At 40.7% G+C, this 23,603-nt stretch overlaps 1 protein-coding gene across 1 annotated transcript in view; it reads left to right on the top strand.

Moving 5' to 3' along the window:
• The first annotated feature begins 11,156 nt into the window (after nucleotides 1-11,156).
• PLD1 (phospholipase D1) overlaps nucleotides 11,157-23,603 on the top strand; it is a 228,823-nt gene continuing 216,376 nt past the window's right edge. Inside the window, exon 1 of the mRNA XM_052638648.1 lies at nucleotides 11,157-11,467. Coding sequence (XP_052494608.1) covers nucleotides 11,157-11,467 — 311 coding nt within the window. The remainder of the gene's footprint in view (nucleotides 11,468-23,603) is intronic.

A 23,603-nucleotide genomic window follows, 5' to 3' on the forward strand; every position in this document is an offset into this window, starting at 1 on the left:
TCTGTACATGGAATTTTCCAGGCAATAGTACTGGAGTGGATTGCCATTTCCTTCTCCAGGGGATCTTCCTGACCCAGGAATCGAACCCAGGTCTCCTGCATTGTAGACAGATGCTTTACCATCTGAGCCACCAGGGAAGTCCAATATCACTGAAGTACACACTACACTAAAAGGGTTAAGATGATACATTTGATGTTATATGCATTTTATCATAATTTGAAAAACTGAAATTAATAAACACTAGACATCTTCTGCCAAGATTTTCCTCATTCTTATATTGCCAACCAGTTCTTTCTTGTGGGTCAAAATTAAATCTTGAGTAGCAGATTTTTTTTTTTTTTTAATTGCAAAGGAAGTGTGAGGAAGGCAAATCAAGCATTTGTTTTCTTGTCATAGATGACAGAACTGTGGTCTACAAGCCACTCAGAATGCTGATGTCCTTTCATCAAAAGGAGAACTGCAGTGATGTCGCCATTCTGTCTTGCTCATCGGCCAGTTTCACCATCTGTGACAGGAAGACGTTATTCAGCCTCTGTCTAGCCAGGTAATTCACACTTTATTCCTAAAACAACTGTCACTTTAAAAGTCTACTTTCTTTTTAGTTACATCCCCTTCTTTTTTGCTCATAGATTTCCCACAAGTATACAATTTCTCAATTTAGAGAATCCAAGATTCAGCCTTGCTTTCCCCCTGTTTCCTTGAACAGATTTTAACTCATTCATTCTGTCTTCAATATTTGTACACAAAATTTTAATGACATACATGTAATTTGTGCAAAACTATAAAATTACATTGCTTACTATTCATATGCTTGTAACTGGTATACAGTTAAATAAATTATATGAAAGCAAAACCCAAAGAGGGAAAAAAGAAAAAAAAAAAGTAATACATTCCTCATTTACAACTATCAAACTTCAACTGTGTTTTCATATTCATTATAAAAGTCAACCTTTCTGAAGTGCTAGCCTAATAGAATTTTTTTAAGTTCTGAATTCATAAACAAAGTTATGAGAAAAGATTCCTTGGTTTGTATATGTTATGTATTAATCAATCTATTTTCATAGTGTTCAAATCTGTAGAAATTATTTCGTAGTAACCAACCAACAGAATAATGTAAGATACACTCTGATTAGGATTTCTTTCTGCTTAGTTCCTGCAAATCGGAATTTCTAAGCTCAAACATTAAATTGAATACCTCAGAGGAAATAAGTGCTCCTACAATTCTCTGAAGAGTGGAGGAGAAATATTAAAAATTTTTTACTATTTTTATTTTTTAAATAAGAAGGAAATTAAGATTAATAAAATGTTTTGGTTGACACAGGTATCCTTCCTCAAGCTTTTCTTCCAGTAAAAAGACTTAAAATAATGTGAAGGAAACAGTATGGCATCCACACACCAGCAAATAATCATGAAAAATGCATAAACCACATTGTGCAAAAACTTAAAAACAACTGTTAGAAGAAGTTTCTGGGCATGGGAGCTTTGCTATGCAGCTGGAGGAAAGAATGAATGTTTCTACAATGTCTGGATCTATGCTGGATTCTGTTTTAATTAAATATTAGAAGTAGTTCTTGTGTTTCACTTAAGCACTGGCAATCAGTAGAGGTCATATTGTCCTAGTGGAACATTTTGGAAATGGGGTGCATTTTTGATCAACACAGGGACTGGGCGCTGCTGAATGACATTTAGTGAGTGGAGGCCAGGGATGCTAGAGGTCTGCTATTTGTGGAACTGTCTCGTACAATGAATGATTGTCCTTGATCCCACACAACCTCTGAAGGTCTTATTGGACATTCACATAAGTGAAAAATCTGAGTCTAGGACCTAACTCTGTTTTACACATAAATTCAAAATACTGCTTGCATACTTTTCACATAGACTCTATTTTTGGTGACTGTGACTAGTATGCAAATTGAGAGGAAATTGTTCTTTGGAACTTAGCTAAAAGTTGTTCATAAACAACTCTTGTTCATTCAACAATCACAAATAGATAGTTCATATCTCACTTGATAACAAAATCTGTCCTGAATTGATTTGAAGCTGTTTGAAAAAATCAAGTTACTCATGGCAACACCTTTGCTGCTAAGTCTCTTCAGTTGTGTCCAATTCTGTGCAACCCCATAGATGGCAGCCCACCAGGCTCCCCCGTCCCTGGGATTCCCCAGGCAACAACACTGGAGTGGGTTGCCATTTCCTTCTCCAATGCATGAAAGTGAAAAGTGAAAGTGAAGTCGCTCAGTCGTGTCTGACTCTTAGCGACCCCATGGACTGCAGCCTACCAGGCTCCTCCGTCCATGGGATTTTCCAAGCAAGAGTACTGGAGTGGGGTGCCATTGCCTTCTCCAGGCATAAAGGGCAACACCTTTATCAGCTGACAATTTAACTGTTGTATTCAAATACCAATAAAAACAATGGTGTTAACTCTCTCTACTAGGTGTCCAGCATTAAGTAGGCCAGCAGCAATAGAATCAGTCTTGATAGAACTGCCCACTCCAGACACGTAAAATCAGAATCTACAGTTTAACACAAGCCACAGGTGACTTACATGCATGTTGAAATTTGATAATACTTAGGTCAAAATTTGTCTTTAAAAAACCTGTATTGATTATAGGGAATAAAAGCATCTATCCCTCTTATGCCTTCCAGTGTGGTTTGTTTGAGAATTTTACAGGTTGAAAGCTTTTCTTCTTTTTATCATGTATTTTCTCTTATTTCTCCTTTATTGTCAGTACATATTTGTATTTTGTGAAATTATGAATCAATTCCCATTGCAAGATAATAAAAAGGATGTTACAATAGATCCAATTGTTAGATACATTGTAATAATGTACAATACTGTTACAACCATAAAAAGGATGTGTTGCTTTGAGGAAGCTGAAAGCTACTGAACAAAGGAAAGAGGTACCGAAGGACAAAATATATTCTAAGCATCCATGAATTCCAGAAGAAAAACAATGTCTTATGGAAAAATTGTGACAATGTAACCACTGATGGAAGAGTTGCTTTGACTCGAATAAAATTTGGATTCTGGGCTAAAAATGCAGAGATAGCTTTAAATTTATTCATTGCATCTTTCAGAGGCAAGAAGTTCATGCAGCAAAGAAGGTGAAGCTAAAACTGTACAAATTGCTACAAGATGTTACTGATATAGATAATGGTATAAAAATCAGACCTTTAAACTATAGCAACTATTCATTGTTCTTTGTAGGGATAATGAGTAATGATGTAAACATTTTGTATCACAAAGAAGGTTGGTGTTTTATTGGTTTTATCATGGCTGAGAACGTATCAGAACTGTAAAGTTTAAAGGAATGACACATTTTATTTTCTAAGAGCATTAGTGTTCCACCCTCTGTCTTTTCTATGATAACAAATGTTTATCAATTCTGTGATAGTAGATCAGAATTTTAACTTAATACTGTTTCTTCAAGATAAAAGTGTCACTTTAATCTTGAAAAGTTTCTACTTTCAAGGCAACTTGGGCCATGGTGAAGGGCATGACAGCCGACCTTTGGAAGTACTTCCTTCTTAACTGATTGACTTTAGAAAATGTGGATCAACTATAAAAATTCTCACCTCTGCTCACCTTAAAAAGCTTGGAAATAGACATTTATAATTCAATTAAAAATATCTTCACTCAAATAACTTTCAAATGGGTTTTGAATCTACTTGATAAATACAATTGTTAAAAATATAAAAATGCAACATATCTGATTAGTTGGAAAAAATATATATTGTTCTCTAAGATATTGAATGATATGGGAAGGGGCAGGGAAAGAGTACTAAAGTATTCTTCCTTGTCTCTAGGATCTGCCCCATGCTGTTTTAATCCAAGTCTATGATGCCTTACACAAAATTCTAAAATGCAAAAAGTTCTCAAAACCAAGTTTTGTTCCTAACTCATTTGGTGGGAAAATCTGACCTGAATTGATTCAATGCTGTTTACAGTTTTTACTTTTCAATGCAGTGTGCCTATTCATGCCTTTTGCTGTGGAAATATGAGGATATTTAATTTTGGGGTTCTGCCCCAAGCTTCCCTGGCTGTATTATATAATATGTGCTATATGAATTTTTGAAAATTCATAAAATTCTGAATATCCTAAATTCACCTGGTCCTAAGGATTTCGGAGCTTGTGGATATGTGCAGTGTGAATATAAGATCAGTAAAGAATAAGAAAGTATTTTTGATGATATGCAGGGGCGTTTTTTCATTGTATTTTAATGTTAAGGGTGGATAACTCTGAAATTTGTTTCCTGAATTTTTGCTGTTGAAAGGATAGTGGAGCCACATCTTTGGGCAGAGGGTCTATAATTCAAAGTGAGTATGTAAGTCAAATAGATTGCCCCACTAAAGAAATAATATATGCATGTGTGTGTGTGTGTTAAATCTATTTTTTTTCTTTTTGTTTCACTTTGTTCTTGCAGAGGGTTCTGCCTCCTTGAAACAGAGCTCAACTGAAGCTGAGAGGTTCTGAGAGATGCTTCTGCTATATCTGGGTGTGAGGGTGGGGAGTCTTGGCTGGCTTACAGACTAGACTAAGGCATGAATTTGAAAATGCACTTTCAGTGTGATGAGTTATGCAAGTGTGAAAACCTGCATCAGCGAGAATTTAGTGTGAGTGTCTATGTGATTACACTTCTACTGGAAAATGAAAAGTGATGCAGGCAAACAATGCTTTCCAAACCTCTTAGCTGTTAGCAACTTCTTGCCAAGAAAACACTTTCATAATTTTTTGAATGTTCTAAAAGATTAGAAGGCACACAAGCAGGGACCCAAATGGCTCTCCTTAGGGAGTTATGCCATTCTATTATCATTAAAGAAAACTTTCATAACATGTCCTTCTATTTCTATTCTTTTATTCTAAATAAAAACATTTGCTGGTATAACAAACGTAAACTGAACTAAGAAAGTGTAAAATCTAACAAAAATTTGTACAAACATTTTACTTGGAAAATGCAAAGAATACTAATGTGTAATAGAGTCTGAAGATACATGCTTTTGAAACTATAGGTATAATATCTGATTTTAACTGGTACAGAAGTTATGATGTAAAAAGCTGAATTGGTTGTATTTTTATTTAAGTAAAGGCTGAGTCAACTTGATGGGGAAAAACTTGTTTTTAATTTTGAAATGAGAATATGTATGGTGTAGGGATTGGTCTAAGGGTGATAGAACTGAGTTCCACAGGGCAAAAATACAATAACTCAAATTTATATTTCATAAACAAATAGAGAATTTGCCAAGGTGAAGATTAAAAAATCTTCAGGGAACTCTACTCAATATTCTGTAATAACTTATATGGATAAAGAATCTGAAAAAGAATGAATATATGAATGTATATATCTGCATCACTTTGTGGTACACCTGATATTAACATAATATTGTAAATCAACTATATTCTAATAAAATTTTTAAAAAACTGAACTTGAAAAAATGCAGCAGTAATGCTACTAACTGGGCTCCACTGATGCAGGAAGCAACAGTTAGAACTGGACTGGTTAGAACAACAGACTGGTTCCAAATAGAAAAAGGAGTACGTCAAGGCTGTATATTGTCACCCTGCTTATTTAACTTATATGCAGAACACATCACGAGAAACGCTGGACTGGAAGAAAACACAAATTGGAATCAAGATTGCCAGGAGAAATATCAATAATCTCAGATATGCAGATGACACCACCCTTATGGCAGAAAGTGAAGAGGAACTAAAAAGCCTCTTGATGAAAGTGAAAGAAGAGAGTGAAACAGTTGGCTTAAAGCTCAACATTCAGAAAACAAAGATCATGGCATCCAGTCCCATCACTTCATGGGAAATAGATAGGGAAACAATGGAAACAGTGTCAGACTTTATTTTGGGGGGCTCCAAAATCACTGCAGATGGTGACTGCAGCCATGAAATCAAAAGCGCTTACTCCTTGGAAGAAAAGTTATGACCAACCTAGATAGCATATTCAAAAGCAGAGACATTACTTTGCCAACAAAGGTCCGTCTAGTCAGGCTATGGTTTTTCCAGTGGTCATGTATGGATGTGAGAGTTGGACTGTGAAGAAGGCTGAGAGCCGAAGAATTGATGCTTTTGAACTGTGGTGTTGGAGAAGACTCTTGATAGTCCCCTGGACTGCAAGGAGATCCAACCAGTTCATTCTGAAGATCAGCCCTGGGATTTCTTTGGAAGGAATGATGCTGAAGCTGAAACTCCAGTATTTTGGCCACCTCATGTGAAGAGTTGACTCACTGGAAAAGACTCTGATGCTGGGAGGGACTGGGGGCAGGAGGAGAAGGGGATGACAGAGGATGAGATGGCTGGATGGCATCACAGACTTGATGGACTTGAGTCTGAGTGAACTCCAGGAGTTGGTGATGGACAGGGAGGCGGGGTGTGCTGCAATTCATGGGGTCACAAAGAGTCGGACACGACTTAGCGACTGAGCTGAACTGAACTGATGCTGTCACTAATTCATTTCCCAAGGAAGTCTATATGGTCAAGAAGTAACGAATGTCCTTGACGAGGAAGGCACCTCCTGAACATTTGGCTTTCCTGAATAGTGGTTCCTTTCCTATCTATAATAAGGTGCAGAATCTGACCCCTCCCAACACCTCCATGACTCTCACTCCATTCTCTCTTTCCTTGGACTGTTGCTTGATCTTCATGCTTCTACCCTCATCCCCATGCAGGCTAGTCTCCAGACAACAGTCAGTGCAGTTTTTCTAAAACAGAAGTTCGATTATGTCACTCCCCAGCCTTAAGCTTTCCATAATCAATTAAGTTTAAATTCAACACATACACATTACTGTGTATAAAATAGATAACCAACAAAGACCTTCTGTGTAGCACAGGAACTATACTCAATGTCTTGTAATAACCTACAAGGGAAAAGAATCTGAAAAAGAATCACTTGGTTGTATACCTGAGACTAACACCACATTGTCAGTTAACTGTACTTCAGTAAATAAAAGGCAAAACAAAACATTAATTCAAACTGCTTCCTCTTAAGAACTTGCTCTTGGTCACCCTTCTGACTACATTTTCTATTACTTTTTCCCCCGCTCACACCATTCAATTCACCTTTGTTTCCTCACTCTTCACTGAAAATACCAAATATGTTTCTACCTCGTGGCCTTCATACAACCTAGACCCTCCTCCTGGATGCTCTTCTTCCATACATCTGTCTGGAAGCTTTGCTCCTTTTTTTCTGCTCTGGTGTTACCCGATCAGAGAAGCCTTCGCTTGTCAGCCTCCCTCAACCTCATCCTGGAAGTCTTTATCTTTTCCTTTATCTGGGTTTATATTTCTTCATAGTACCTTTCATCTCCTACATATTTCAGTTTGTTCTCCTATAGGAAAACAGAGGTTTCACTTGTTTTATTCATATAGTGTCCTCTTTTTAATTTAACATTATAAAAACCCTCTACTAAAACAGTACCTGCAACATAATGGGTTTTATAATGTATGATTAAATGAAAGCTTATAATTGATATTAAGTTTAAAAGTTAAAAATACATAGATGTTTGTATAAAACACATTAGCTTTGAAAATGTTAGTTTTTCTTTATTATGTATTCCTAGAGAACTACCTCCTTGACACTTTTTTTACTGTGCAATTTACAGATTTTTGGGGGAACTGATTATTGTTGTTTTTTATAGTTACTTTAATACAATTGTAGCAACCATTGACATACAATTGTGCTAACCAAATATTCACTCTTTGAAATCATCATGCATGTTTTCTCATTTAATAATCATGATACTATGTATAAATGTACAAATTCATGAAAACGAATACAATTTATAAAAACATATAAACACTGAAGATGTAAAAGTATTTTAAACAAGTTTTTAAATTTACTTAATGACTGCTGGGGGAGTTGGATTTTTTGGGCCTTTGGATATGAAAAACTTCAAACGGACTGGCAAAGAGTAACTGAGAAGATTAGCTCTGTTTCAGCTGGGGTTGTAGGCATCAGTGTGGCCCCTTTTTAGAGTCACATGGTAGCCCACAAACTGACCGTTGTTGGGAGAAATTATGAAATGTATGAATGGCCCACAGGAAGCTAAAATGAAGCTCTGGAGACACAGCTTCTGTATACCATGACAATGTCCACTCTGTTCCTCATTCTCCCTTGAGATTTCCTGGTACCAACCACTGTCAAGTGCTTTTTTTTTAAAATTTTAAGCCTTGATAGTCACACTGTTCTCATCTTTCATTCTGTCACTGTTATGATGGCTAAAGTGATTTATGTAAGCAGGTGACTGAGGATAAAATATCCTGTTTCATACTGTTTCCAGAGTACCATGTGTACTATGGTTAGTTAATTAGCATTCACAGCAAATAAGCGAAGCGCTAGTTAGGGGACCATTAGGTGGAGGGAATGATGTAGAAGTCACACAGGTTATGTTAGTAAGAATTATCTATAGAAAGGTAAGCAATGGATACAAACTTGTTTTCTCAAAGAAAAGGGCACCAGGGACTCAAAGACTCTTGGTAAGTCTGGGAGACAAGACTGGAACCAACAGATACAGAGGAAGTGCCAGAGGGTTAAAAAAAAAAATCAGGAAGTGGGAAATTGTCTCTTACTGGGTCACCCCGGTTAGGGCAAAGCTGCTGCTGAGGCTGCTCCTGCTTGTGCTCAGAGAGCCCAGCCCCAGGTACTCTCTACTCCCTCATTCCTTGGGATTCAGTCCATCTGGCCTGCAGGGTAAATAACGTGTGGTGGGAAGAGAGAGGAAGGATCTGCCTTTTGCCTTGGAGATCACTGCCTCATATTGCCCTCTTGCTGAAACTATACACTATAATCATAATAAAATGGAATCATCAGAAAAGATGATGGACACTGGGCATCCCAAAATGACCTAGATGACCTGGATTGCAGTGTACATATAAAATATACCATAAGAGAAAATCTAGGGAACACACTAGTATGTAAATTTTACTTATTCTATAAATTATATATATATAATGTTTCTATTAAGAGTATTAATGCAAATAGCAAGAACAGCAATAGTATCACATAGGAAAAAACAAAAGCGATCAATAGATGCATAGATAAGTAAATAATTAGAATATTCTTCACCACTAAATATTTTTTTAAAAACTTAGGAGTGGTAAAAAATTACTCAATTTATAAATATTCAGTGAGAAAAATAAGATTCTAAATTGTACAATAAGGTGTTAATTTTGTAACAAATCTTTATGGAAAATAAACAAAAAGAAAATATAACAAAATGTTGATAATGGGTGTGTGTGCAAAGGGGAGTAACTTTAAAAAATTCTGTAGTCTCCAAAACTTTATATTTTTGTAAAAAATAAATGTAAAAATTACAAAATGGGCATATATTGCTTTTATACTGAAAAGAAAAGATAAACTTTGAAGAGTATTTAGAATACCACGTGTCTGATTAAAATGTCAAATATGTATCCAGATGGATATATATGAGGATTCCTTAGTCATTTTTTTCTTGACATCTCTGAAGATATGCAAAATTTGGAAAAACAGCAACCAACAATCACTAAATCTCTCAGGGCAACAGAATAATCACATGCAGAATCATACTATATATAAAACTTATCTTTGACAGTCCATAGCTTATCTCTAAACAACATATGGCCTTTTTCTATTTTATTCCTCTAGCTCAGGGAAGCAGAAATTCAATTACAGTGAGGGCACTTAATTTTATTTCTAATTATAGTTAATAGAAAAACCTATTGCTAAATGTTTTAATGGTAAAAGTTGTAAATTTTATAGCCTGCCACTTCTCAATTAAAAGTGTTTGTTATAACTTCTAAGGACAAGCTTGTAAGAGTGCATTACTTGTGTGTATAATACTTATCAAATCATCTGTGACTAATAAAACTTGAGAAAAGGGGAGGAAAGGGTATTCATTTGTTCAATAACATGCTTGTCTTACACTTGCCAAACTCCTCTGTATGCTCAGAGGACCATGTGTGTAACTGTAAAAATCTGTCAGTATCATTGGATTCAAAAGACATCAATCATTTCCGTCAACAAGGAAAGGATGAAGGCTGAGTGACTCTTCTATCGTTAGGAAAAGATGTGCTCAAGAGGCAAGAACGTAGTCCAGGGGGAGCTAAGCAACTATAGGTTACAGGAAAAACGGAGATCCAGACAATAATTTCACTTTGGACTGGAATATTATATTTTTCAATTCATGTGGTTCCATGTGTGCAGTAAGACATTATGTAACTCAGTCTCAGCCTTGCAATATCCACCTTGTACTTTAAAGAGGCCATCGTTGGGACTTCCCTGGTGGGCCAGTGGTTAAGACTCCAAGTTCCCGATGCAGGGGGCCCAAGTTCAATTCCTGGTCAGGGAACTAGATCCCACATACCGCCAGAACTAAGACTCCGTGCAGCCAAACAAATACATATAAATAAAATTCTTAAAAAAAAAAAAAAAAAAGAGGCCATCATTCTTAAGAGTCTGGGGTCCATGAAGGTGATAGCTTCCTTTGGCTTTGGCAGAAGGCAGCATTGTGTAATGAGGATAGGGTGGCCTATATTCAAAGCTATATTCCCAAATGACTGCTAGTCAAGTCACATGACAACTGTTTTTTTTTTTTTTCTTAAGACTTTATTCCAAGTGGACATCAAAACTGCTGTATTTGGACAGTTTCATGGGAGATGGTGAAGGACAGGGAAGTCTGGCGTGCTCCAGTCCATGGGGCTGCAAAGGGTCAGACATGACTGAGCAACTGAACAACAATGGGTGGAATGGAATTTTCCATGCTTTACTCCTGATTTATTATTTTATACGAAGATTTCTGAAGTTTGAACTTCAAAGACATCAAGACACAAATTCCCGTCTTCTGCGTTGGGTGACCTTAAGACTCTGGTTACTTCAGAGTCTCACTTTCCTTGCTTGATAACACATGAAGCCAAGGAGTTGGAAGACGGCTTATAGATGACGTCAGCAAAGATCCCAGTTCTTGTGTCACCTCTGACAAGTTGTATCACTTTTTGGTTCCTGTTCCTTAGTTGTAAAATTCACCGTTTGTGGCTACCAACTGCAGTAGACGAGACTAAGATTATGTAGGCAAAGCTCCTACAACCGTGCCTGCACACTTGGCGGCTCAAGAGTGCCCGATATAATAATAATAGTGGTAGTACTAGTAATGCTAGTGAATATACCCTAGATTGATGCGGTTGAATTATGAAACTTTGGGAGAAAAGAGTCAGAAACACGGACCAGCAAAGAGGTTTAGAGGCCGGAGACCTCCTACCCGGCGGGGGCGTCCAGCCTGCGCGGAGACTTGCCTCGCCGGGCACCGCCTCGCCCCACCCCTGCTGGGCCAGCGCGAATCCCGGCGCGGAGTTCCGGGCGACGGCGCGGTCCCCACTCTGGCCCTGCCTCTTTCCCTGCTCCCCTGCCTCCAGCGGTGCCAGCTGCGCCGGAGCCCCGAGAATCCGCCGCCACCGCGCAGGTTCCTGAGGCCGCCCTCACGCCACAGGTAGGAGCCGCGCGGCCGCCGCCGGGGGCGCGCACAGCTCCAGCGGGAGCGGGTTTCCGCCGCGCTCGCTTTCCGTCCCTCCTCCCGACGGCCGCCGGCCGCGGGCCCTTCCCCGCCCAACTTGGACGCAGCCTTGGCAGCGGCGTCGGCGACGGGCACCAGCTCCCTGCGGCCTCGCGGGACCTCCTTGGCAGCATTCGGGGGCCTCCAGTGCATGCCTTCGGCCCGGATTCCTGCAGAGTCGACGCCGTCAACTTGGGCGCGCACTTTTGCCGGGGCAGGTGGCTCTGGACTGCAGAGCCGCGCTGGCTCCAGGCCGAAGTTGAGGGCGTCTTCTGCAGGTGTATCCGTCTAGCTCGCCGCGGGCCCCCCAGTACAAGTGTGTCCGGTGACTCTAGGTCATCTCGCGGCCCTGGGGTCCGCTTGTGCTGTGAGATGACCGAGATGGCGGTGGCGGTAGGAACAGTATCCCAAAGCAACCAGGAAGTGCTGTGTTCCGAGGCTGAGCGCCCAGCCCTCCAGATGCACCGTCCTGGGCGTGTGACTACACAGCTGCCAGCTGTGGTGCCCACCAAGTGATGACGCCGGGGCGGGGCAGGGATAAGGGCGCAAGGACCTGGGTGTGTATAAAGGGGCTCCAGCTTCAGGTATGTGGGACTTAGGTCTCAGATCCAAGAAAGTGGAGCTTCAAGCCTAGGATAGGATTGTGTGAGGCCCTTCAGAACTTGTAGAGTCAGTCCAGAACTATCACCACGCCTGTATTTGCTCCTTCTCCTAGTTTCGGATTATTGCCATCTTTACTGTCTTTGTAAAGTACTAAAGGCAAGTAGGTTCTTAAGGACCACAAACGTTTATGCGTTTGATTATCCCCAAGTTTTTCCCCGAAATGAGGAGTTCCCTTACTTTACTTGCCAGGCCTACCGGTTTCAGTTTAGACCGCCCTTTGAGTGCTTTCTCAGGGCTTCAGGGAGGCCAGGTATCCCCAGACCTCGGTGCTATGTTAAATGGCTAACTAAAGGTGGCGCAATGAAAGTCTAAAGAATGAAAATTAATCTATAGTTTGAACTGTTAACAGACTCCACAATTACACACTGCCTCTTTGAATAAGATTTTCTTTCAGTATTGTTTTATGATAACATACAAGTGAATAGGGCACAGTCTTGTAGCTTGAATTTGTACACAGCCTTTAAATGTTGTTTTAGGATCTTTTCACTAATTGTCTGAGCTCCCTGCTTGTCTTCTCAGGATCTAGTATAACTCACAATCCATATGAAAAGTGTGAGTAGTTAAGGCTTTGAGAAAGGTGTGTCTTTAACATGTTTGTACCTGATGTTAGAGTATTTGGGAACCACGCCTCGAAGTGCTGTATTTAGGCTTGTTGATTCACTTACAACTAGGCAGTGGGGGACCCTGCTCCTTGGAAGTTGTCCGATTACTAAATGTGCATTTCTTAATTAAAAGTGATTTGTTATAAAATTCATTTACCTTTAACTCTTATAGGGTTTTCCATGTTATTTTATTTTTGTTGTGTTGATTTACACAACATAAAATTTTTCATTTTAACCATTTTTTAGTATGTAATTCAGTGGCATTAAGTACTTTCATATTATTGTGCTCCCATCACAACTATCCCTCCACAACTCTTTATTTTTTTAGAGTTTTAATAACATTTCAATGCTAATGACTGCAATACAAGCTTAGTTTTCTCACTAAGCGAAGTCTGAGTTCCTTCTCATATTTTTAGAGAAATTCGCTTTTAAAGAAGAAGGTTGAAAAGGTATAACCAGTCTGTGTTTAGTAAATTTTATCCCCATCAGGAAAGCCCTAATACTTTACTCTGTGAGGATAAACTCCTGTGCTAAGTTGCTTCTGTCATGTCCAACTCTTTGCAACCCTATTGGCTATAGCCCGTCAGGCTCCTCTGTCCATGGGATTCTCCAGGCAAGAATACTTGAGTGGATTGCCTGGCTCTCCTCCAGGGGATCTTCCTGACCCAGGGATTGAACCTCATCTCTTAAGTCTCTTGCATTGGCAGGTGGGTTTTTTACCACCTGGGAAACCCAGAGGATAAGCTTGCTGCTGCTGCTGCTGCTGCTGCTGCTACTGCTGCTGCTGCTGCTAAGTCACTTCAGTCATGTTCAACTCTGTGCGACCCCATAGACGGCAGCCCACCAGGCTCCCCCATCCCTGGGATTCTCCAGGCAAGGGCACTGGAGTGGGTTGCCATGACAGTGAAAAGTGAAACTGAAGTCGCTCAGTCGTGTAAGACTCTTCGCGACCCCATGGACTGCAGCCCACCAGAGAGTTTTTCTGTTTGTTTGTTTTCTGGTTGTGCCAGTGGCTTTCAGAGTCTTAGTTCCCAGACAAGGGACTAAACCCGTGTCCTGAGCAGTGAGAGTGCGAAGTCCTAACCATTGGATGGCCAGGGAATTCCCTAGAGCTGTTGTTGGTAGTTTTCTCTCCTTAATCTCTAACAAATGAAATTCCTTTGTCTCCTTAGCAGCTCTGTAGCATGTTTCCAAATTATGCTCGAGCTCAGGTTGTGCACCCTTTTAACTAAAAGGAGTTTTGATTGAGCTAGCTCCTAGGTGTAGCAGTTTCCTTTCCACTCTAGATGTTTACTAAACATTGATGGACCCAGAGGACCCAGTACATAAGATGTGACCCTTTAAACTCTTAGTTTGAGTCACTGTGTGCATAAGAGAAGCTGTAGCTGTGCAGGACCTGGTTTGATGTTTTTAATTCTTTAAGTCTTAGCACCACAAAATAAAATGTATTCTCCCACCAGGGTGTGGATAAATGTTTTTGCAGGGTTAAAATGAGAAACTCATACCCTAAATTTCTCATAAGCCTGTGACATTTCTGATTAGAAAAGGGATGGTACAAATCCTGTCTCATGCTGTAGTGGAAATGCCTTCCAATGTATTTCCCTAAATTCACAGGCCAGTGTAAAATCTGTATCCCAGATGTTTTAATGCTGGGTTTTTAAATGAAAGTATATAGTAGGCGTTTCATAGAGTCACAGCTGGTTTTTTGTTTCTTTTGTGTTGTGAAACTTGCTTAATTTTTTAATTTATTGAACAAACATTCTGTGACAGAATACAAAATGATTTGTGTATTCAGTCAACACTTAAAGGTACTTTCTGTGCACCAGACACTATTCTAAGCATTTTACACACATGAGCACATTTTATTCTCAAGATAACCCTGTGAAGTAGGTATGTAATAGTCCTACCAGCCCCTTTTATAGATGAGTCATTGGAGGTACAGCAAGCTAGCCTATGGCAGAGCCGGGATTCCATTGCAGGCATCTTGAACCCAGGGTTTTGGCACTGCTGTCTCATCAGAAAAATATAGCTAGAGATTCCACCCTCCTAACAATTTTTTTCATATTGTTATATTGCTGTCTTGTCCTTATCCTTAGGGAATAATAACTTGACATAATTGCAATCGAAGTGCAGCTCAGACAACCAATTCAACTCCTTTATTTTTCAGCTGGAGAAGGAAATGGCAACCCTCTCCAGTATTCTTGCCTGGGAAATCCCATGGACGGAGGAGCCTTGTGGGCTACAGTCCATGGGGTCGCAAAGAGTGGAACATGACTGAGCAACTTTCACACACACACACACACAGACACACATACACACACACATGCACACATTTTTCACTAGCGGAAATTAAAGTGGAGTGTGGTTTTGTCAGGCTCTGTGAGCACTGAGACAGGGTCCTAGAGAGCCTCTGCTGGTCTTCTTGCCTCTTGATTGTGAGGAGTTTTGGACAGGGATCCTGAAAGGGTCTTGGAGGCCAGGATATGTGTATAGGGAGGCAGTATTTGCCAATCAGGAAGGAAACACTTCTGTATTTTAATAATCATTATGACCAGTACTCTTGCCTGGAAAATCCCATGGATGGAGGAGCCTGATAGGCTGCAGTCCATGGGGTCGGGAAGAGTCAGACACGACTGAGAGACTTCAGTTTCACTTTTCACTTTCATGCATTGGAGAAGGAAATGGCAACCCACTCCAGTGTTCTTGCCTGGAGAATCCCAGGGACGGGGGAGCCTGGTGGGCTGCCGTCTATGGGGTCGCACAGAGTTGGACACGACTGAAGCGACAGCAGCAGCAGCAGAAGCATGGCCATCCCAGAGCTAATCTGCCAAATGAAGGCCTGGGTTTTATCCCAGGTGGACAGAACAGAAGCTTGTGGCTGACCGTAGGCCATGGAAAGTTTTGCTGTAGGGCTCCAGAACCCCAATTCCTTCCCCCAGCCTGTGACCTCAAGTTCCCCTCTGGATGAGAGGAATATTTTATTCTGTACTCAATCATTTTTTGCACTTTTTGGATCTGGAGTTGGGAACCTTTTGAAAGCCTCTGACGCACAAAAGAAAATCAGCCAAGAGCAACAGGGAAATAAAAATAACTCTGTCTGGTCGGCTCTTTTGTTGAGAGAAGGAGAGACTTCTAAGGGCATAAATTGACAAACGTTATATTAAGGACAGGAAAATCAAAGTTCAGTATTCAACAGTGATTTTTTTTTTTTTCCCCAAAGTAGGCTCTTGCAGACAGTAAGTGAATTTGGATGAAGGAGAATAAGGAATAAACATGGGAAAAAGCAGGTGGTGGAGTGGGAGGGAGAAGCCAGTGCGGAGAGAAACCAGCACAGGGGAAGACAGGGTGCTGAAAGTTTGGTCAGTTCTTTACACAAGCTCGAGCTTCCGTGTGATTCTGCGTAACAATCCCTTTGAAATGTCAAGTGTAGATGAAAATTATCTTTTCTTTGGTTTATCTTAAAGTGATTATTTATTTATTGTTTTTCTATTGAGTTAACATTGATTTATAACATTATGTAAGTTTCATGTGTACAGCATTCCATTTCTACTTCTGGATACACTGTGCTGCGCTCAGCTATGCTAAGTCCCTTCAGTCGTGTCTGACTCTTTGTGACCCTATGGCCTATAGCCTGCCAGGTTCCTCTGTCCATGGGATTCTCCAGGCAATAGTACTGGAGTGGGTTGTCATGCCCTCCTTCAGGGGATCTTCCCAGCCCCGGGATCCAACCCACATTTCTTACGTCTCCTGCTTTGCCAGGCAGTTTCTTTACCACTAGTGCCACCTGGGAAGCCCCTGTATACACTACAGCCACCAAAATTTTTAGTTACATCTATCTCCATATATTTGATCCCCTTTATCCATTTCATCCTCCCCACCATCCCTCCCGCCCCCCCAGCCCTTTCACTCTAGCAACTCACTACTTTGTTCTCTGTATCTATGTGTTTGGTTTGTTTAATTTTTTTTTTTTTTGCTTTTTAGTTTGTGTTTTAACAAATGAGTGAAATCATATAGTATTTGTTTTCACTTAACATAATATCCTCAAGGTCCAGTTATACTGTTCAAAAGGCTGGATTTCATCTTTTTCTTGGCTGAGTAATATTCCATTGTAGTTATCACATCTTTTTTTTAAACAGTAATTTATTTTACAAAGTTGTTTAAATCCACTCTTTAGCAACGTTTAAAAGGCATATTTAAAAATGTATTTTCCAACTTGTTAGTGTTCACTAAAGTTAAAGTCACCAGACATCCTCATGGAGCTTCAGTATTCCTGGGCCTCCACAGGCCTTCTCCATTTGGATCAGTAACATTGTAGCATGAGAGGTTAAACCGTCCACCAGTTAATGTTCATGTCTAGGAATGCCGTGCGCCTTTACATTGTCTTCCCACACATGACCTCATTTGCAAGCCAAACAACATTACTGATGCTCCCGTTTACAGTTTAGAATGCTAGGCCTCAGAGAAGCGATTAGCCACATTCACACATCTAATAATTAATTTTTAATCTGAGGATTCCACATCTTCTTTATCCATTCATTCATTCATGGGCACTTAGGTTGTCTCCATAACCGTTATAAATAATGCTGTAATGAACATAGAGGTGCATATATCTTTTTTAATTAGTGTTTTTTATTATTTGGCTAACTATGCAGAAACAGGACAGCTGGATCATACAGTAGTTCTAGACTTAATTTTTTGAGGGATCTCCACGCTATTTCCCAAAATGGCTGCAGCCATTTACAGTCCCATCAACAGTGTATGAAGCTTCCCCTTTCTCCACTTCCTTGCCAGCTTGTTATTTCTTGCCTTTTTGATCATAGCCTTTGTAACAGGCATGTGGTGATACCTCATTGTGGTTTTGATTTGGATTTCCATAATAATTAGTGATGTTGAACATTTCTTCATGTGCCCATTAGCCGTCTGTACGTCTTCTTGGAAAAATGTTTATTCATCTCCTCTGCCCATTTTTAAATTGGGTTGTTTGTTTTTTTGTTGTTATGTGAGTTCTTTTTATATTTTAGATGTCAACCCTTTATTGAATATATGGTTTGTAAATATCTTCTCCCATTTGGTAGGTTGTCTTTTCATTTTGTTGATAGTTTCCTTTGCTTTTCAGAAACTTTTTAGTCTGATTTCGTCCCACTTGTTCATTTTTACTTTTGTTTCCCTTGCCTGAGGAGACAAATCCAGAAAGATATCGCTAAGACCACTGTCAAAGTGCATACTGCCTATGTTTTCTTCTAGGAGTTTTATGGTTTCAGGTCTTACATTCAAGTCTTTATCTTGAAGTGATCTTATTGTTGCTTAAAACCATTGCTAATCAATGAAGCATGTGGACAAAGAGATACCAGGTAACTCTTAGCCCCTGCTTGGGATCTTCATACTAACCTAGTCTATTTTTGTTTACACTCTTTTTTATGAATGGGTTTTACATATAGCATGATATTAGAATCACTGGGTTTTCAATTATTTTATCGCTTGTCTTCCCCATGAGAGGTCACTGACTGTTTTTTTTCACTTTTGCGTCTCCGCTGCTCATTGTCGTGTACAATTAGATGTGAGCTGAATCGGTGTGATTCATTTTATTCAAAATATGTAAATATTTCCAGAAAAGAAGATTATTATAATGAATGTTTTACTTATTGACTTGTTCTGCTGTGCCACTTAACTTTCAGAAATAAACTTGTAGAAGTGCAGTGGACAGTCTGTGGCATTTTGAATTTGCAGCCAGTTTACTCATTTCATTGGTCTTTTCCTGCAATATTTTCTACCTGAATTCTGATGAAAGAGTCCTTTGAAATAAGGAGATTGGGGAGGTAGCAGAGGATTGAGGTGTGGGTTCCAAAATCGTATTATCTTAAGGAAAAAAAGAGTCACCTGATAGAATTTTGTAGACGCTAAACATTTCAAAGCTAGGAACATGGAGCAAAGATTTTTTTTACCCTAACCCCGATCCCAGCCCCAGTCTGCCACTGTCTTGTCTGGAAATGTAGGGTGATGGGGCAGTGATGAATCAAACCAGGTCTTGTAAAGCGAGTAAGGTAAATAACAGTAAGGTACAGTTGAGCCCCACAAGTTCCTCACCAGGAGTAGTGACCACAGTCCTTGTCCTAGGAGCCTGAGGACTCGAGCACCATGTGGCCTGAGACAAATAACTTAAAAGTCCCCTATACCTTGGTTTCCCTATCTGTAGAATGGGGATAAAAATAATACCTATCTCATAGGATTATTGTGGGGACTGCAGGAAACGATGCCTGTAAAGCATTTAGCTTAGAGCCTGGGATTTCCTGGTGCCTCGGTGGTAAAGAATCTGCCTGCCAGTGCAGAGATGCAGGTTCAATCCCTGGGTCGGGAAGATCCCCTGGAGAAGGAAATGGCAACTCACTCCAGTATTCTTACCTGGAGCATCCCATGGACAGAAGAGCCTGGCGGGCTATAGTCTGTGGGATTGTAAAAGGGTTGGACCCAGCTTAACAACTAAATAACAACTGGAACATAGAAATGACACAATAAATGTTAGTTGCTGTCTTTCAAAAAGCTCTCCCCACTCCATCCCAGATCTAGCAGGAGTGACATCCCTAAATAGCCAAGCAAATCACTGTTGGAGGAGACATGGAGGTGGGGCCTTATGGGAATATGGACCAGGGGGAAATGAATTTTTCCTGAGAGGAATTCTTGAATAAGTATGGCATTCCATGAGACCCCAGTGATGAGAAGCAATAGGAAAGCTTCAGGCAACAGAGCTAGTTACAACTAGGGATAATGGGCTATATGCCTTTGATAATCATGCTTTTCGGTATATGTTTTGACATTAGGTAGAAAATTTGATTTTTTCTTAATTTACAAACATAGGATGGCATTTGGGCTTCGCAGGTGGTGCAGTGGCTTCTCTGGTGGCTCAGCTGGTAAAGAATCTGCCCACAATGCAGGAGACCAATGGCACAGTGGTAAAGAATCCGCCTGCCAAAAGCAGGAGATGCAAGAGACATCTCTCGATCCCTGGGTGAGGAAGATCCCCTGGAGAAGGAAATAGCAACCCACTCCAGTATTCTTGCTGGAAAATCCCGTGGACAGAGGCGCCTGCTGGGCTACAGTCCCTGGGGTCACAAAAAATCAGACACACTGTCTGCACGCACACACACAGGGTGGCATTTATTTATAGTAGGAGAAGCATGATTTGTCTCTCTTTTCCAATGAGTGTATGTATGGAGGTATATTTTTAAAGTATATTTAGAATTAACAGTAGGGTGTACTCTGAAGGGAAGAGTGAACTAGTTTGCACTGTGTTGGAATAACATGCCTCCCATCACGTTCCTTGCCTTCATGTTAAATGGCAAGAGGGCGTCACAGGCTTCGCCAGCTTTCTAGGGGTGTGGGTGACACATATCTACATGATTCATGGATGGAAGTGTAGACTGTGTGTCAGTAACCTACACCAGCCGTTTTCACACTTGAAGGAAAAAATTGTTGTTACCGTCCCCTGCCCTGCCCCTAAGAACTGCTTTTCTAAATGAACTCTTCTCTGAAATCCCAGTATGTAGAACACCCTAAGCACAGCCGTCCTTGAGGATTCCTAGATGGGGCCAGTGAACCAGCTGTGTCCTCCCTCCCTGCCCACATCCTGGCACAGGCAGCTGCCCCTTAGCAGCTGGAACCGTGGGGCTCCTCGGAGCAGACGTGAAAGCACTGCTGTAGGGCTGTTGGAGGGAAGAGAAGACGAAGGCCTGAAGAGGGAGAGGAGAGGAAAGGCAGTGGACTGTTTTTTTTTTTTTTTTTTTTTCAGAAGCCTTTGCCAGTGGTGCGCTGGAACTGAGATGCTGAGAGCTGGTTTTAAATTTTCAGGAATTTCATGAGCCAGTTGTTAAACATGCCATTATGAAACAACAGACTGCCTAAGTTTAGGTTTTAAACTTATGTTAAATGCATTATATTGAAAACAAAAGTAGTGTCTTGAATTGGAGATGTAGTTGGAGGTAAAGGAGTACCCCAAGTTGTGCAATGTTCTTAACTATCTTTTCCTATTAGCTAGTATAATTTTGGTTTCATACTTTTTTCTTTATCTCAGCTGCATCCACTTTATATTTTTTCTTCCCAACTTGTATAAGATTTCTTTCTTTCTTTCTTTCTTTTTTTGTTTAATTGCATCAAGTATGACATCTATCATGGTGTTGAATACAGTCGGGAAGGTCCCTGGAGGAGGGCATGGTAACCCACTCCAGTATTCTTGTCTTGAGAATCCCATGGACAGAGGAGCCTGGCGGGCTACAGTCCATGGGGTCGCAAAGAGTTCAGCTCAACTGAAGTGACATAGCACTCACGCATGTGTGATCGGTAACAGCAGACAATCTTTCTTCCTATTCCTAGGAGAAAACCTTCAACTTCTCCTTAAATGATATTAGCTATACATTTTTAAGTTAATCTTTATTAGACTATAAAATTTTACTTCACTTTTTCTTTTCTATTACTTTTATAAATTATGAGTGGACATATAGTTATACCAAGTGCGTTTTCCCTTAACTGCATTCACTTTAATCCTTGATTCTATTTGTCTGTAGAGATAAGATTCTTCAGACTCAGCTTTCCCCTTCAGGGCAAGCTTGCCCTCTCCTCACTCCCAGTTAGCCATTCTAAGGTCTGGCTAAACAAAATCACCTGGGAGCTTGATTAAATTCAGAGTCCCAGGTTCTGTCATGTACCTACTAAATTGGGTTTCTTGGAGTGGGGGTGACTCAGTGCAGTATAGTGTGAGTTCCTTTGGGATTCTGATGATCCTCCCATGTACCTGCTTGGCCCCTGTGGGCACTTGCTGCCCAGCCCTGGGGCCTCCATGTGCCCGGTGTAGTGTCAAGTCATTTGGGCTGCTGGACCCTGGCCACATTGCCGGAGAGTCTTGACTTTTATGTTTGGCCTCAAATTCTCTTCCTGTGAGACAACTTTCAGAGTCTGCCTCTTGGCCCCATGAACCTATTTCTCAGATAAGGGCCTGACTCCCTGAGCTCAGATCTTTTGGGGCCTAGATTCTCACCTAAGGATACAGCTCTGCATGGTACTTGGAGACTAGCAGGGGAGTCAGCTGTGCTAGGTTTATTCCCACGTTAGCCTCAAGTTTTCATCTTTCTGAACTACAGTTGCCCATCTCTGGGGCTGGTCGGGGAGGGGGGGGGGGGGTTCTGTTTCTGGAACGTACCAACCTGGTTCCACTTCAGGGCTTTGCCTTGCGCTGTTTCCTCTGCCAGAAACACCCTTTTTCCGAGTCTGCGCGGCGTGCATCTTTTTGACATTTGGGTCAATGACGAAAGGTTCAAATATCACCTCTCTGAAAAGTCTTTCCCTGACCATCAGGTCTGCCTCCGTGCCTAGTCTGCATTACCTTGCTCATAGCCTCACTGTCCTAGCTATTCCTGTGGGTGATTTTCACCCCAGCACTGATCGCTATGAGTTTTTCTCCACGTCTTGAATACTGAGTTTTCTACACATGAACATAAGCTCCATGAGAGCTGGCATTTGCCTGGCATGTAGTAGGTGCTCACTAATTGTAAAATGAATACCTCTCTGAACTACTGTGTGAGGATGTGATGTTAGTGTGAACCCTGGGTTCCCAGGTGATTCATCAGTTCTTGTTATCACTCTTTGCCGATTCCACAGATGTTACCTTTAGGACAGTGATGCATTGCTGAGATATTACTGCCATTTGGAACAAGGGCCACTCTCAACCGATGGGAAACAAAATCTGTAGCCCTGTATATGAATGTTTCCTTTCATTTGCAGAGAGCGTGTAAGGGTTGATTCAGCTGTAGCTGTTTGTCCTGTGGGTGATTAATCTGTAATAAAATGGATCAATTAAACATGAAAGTAGTGTAAAATAAACCTGATAGATTTGGGGAAATTCCTGTTTTTCTCCCTCTTTGAGTCTATTGGGGTGGTGTTGGGTAGGGTGATGGGGTAAGAGTCAGGAGTCCAGAAGGACATGCTGGAGATGTTTGTCCTATCTGATGTCACTGGGAACAGAGTTGACTAATGAGGAAGTAAATTTTACAGATCTGTGGCCAAGGAAGGCCAGTAGGGCTGGTGGTGAAAGCCATCACTTTGTGTTTGCTGCTCATACTGGTGCTGGTAAGTTTGTCAGTGGTCTTTTGATGCCAACAGAGTGCTCAGCATGTGCTTGAGCAGCGAAGATGTGGTTCCACTGGCACAGAGTTTGTGGTCTAATACAGTCAGTTAAAGGCTGGACTGAGTTGTGCAGAACAGTGCTGCTAGGCTGCCTACAGTGGGCTGGTGTTTTGTTACGATAACACATCCCAGTTTTTCATGATAGTGATTTCAGTCTGCTCTAGGTTTGGAGCAGCAGCTAGGGTAAGAGATGTAGAGAGCAAAGCTCTGAACTTCTCTAAACTTTGCTTTCCATAAAAGTATCTCATTTGAAAAAAGCGTGATTTTATATATTTATTTTTTTAAAAGTAAACTTTGTGTTTCAGATTCATAGAAAAGTTTCGAGGATGGTGAAGTGAAAAAGTAAAAGTGTTGGTTGCCCAGTGTTTGACTCTTTGTGAGCCTATGACTGTATCTCACCAGGCTCTTCTGTCCATGAAATTCTCCAGGCAAGAATACTGGAGTGGGTTTCCATTCCCTTCTTCAGGGGATCTTTCTGACCCAGGGTTTGAACCCAGGTCTCTTGTTTTGCAGGAAGATTCTTAACCATCTGAGCCAGATGGTTAACTAGGGAAGCCCAAGAATACTGGAGTGGCTAGCCATTTTGAGGATGGTATACATGGGTAAACTATGGTTTCGTCTCTTATTAACATCTTATA

This window comes from Budorcas taxicolor, chromosome 1, assembly GCF_023091745.1.
Source record: "Budorcas taxicolor isolate Tak-1 chromosome 1, Takin1.1, whole genome shotgun sequence".
In the NCBI taxonomy this organism is placed as follows: Eukaryota; Metazoa; Chordata; class Mammalia; order Artiodactyla; family Bovidae; genus Budorcas; species Budorcas taxicolor.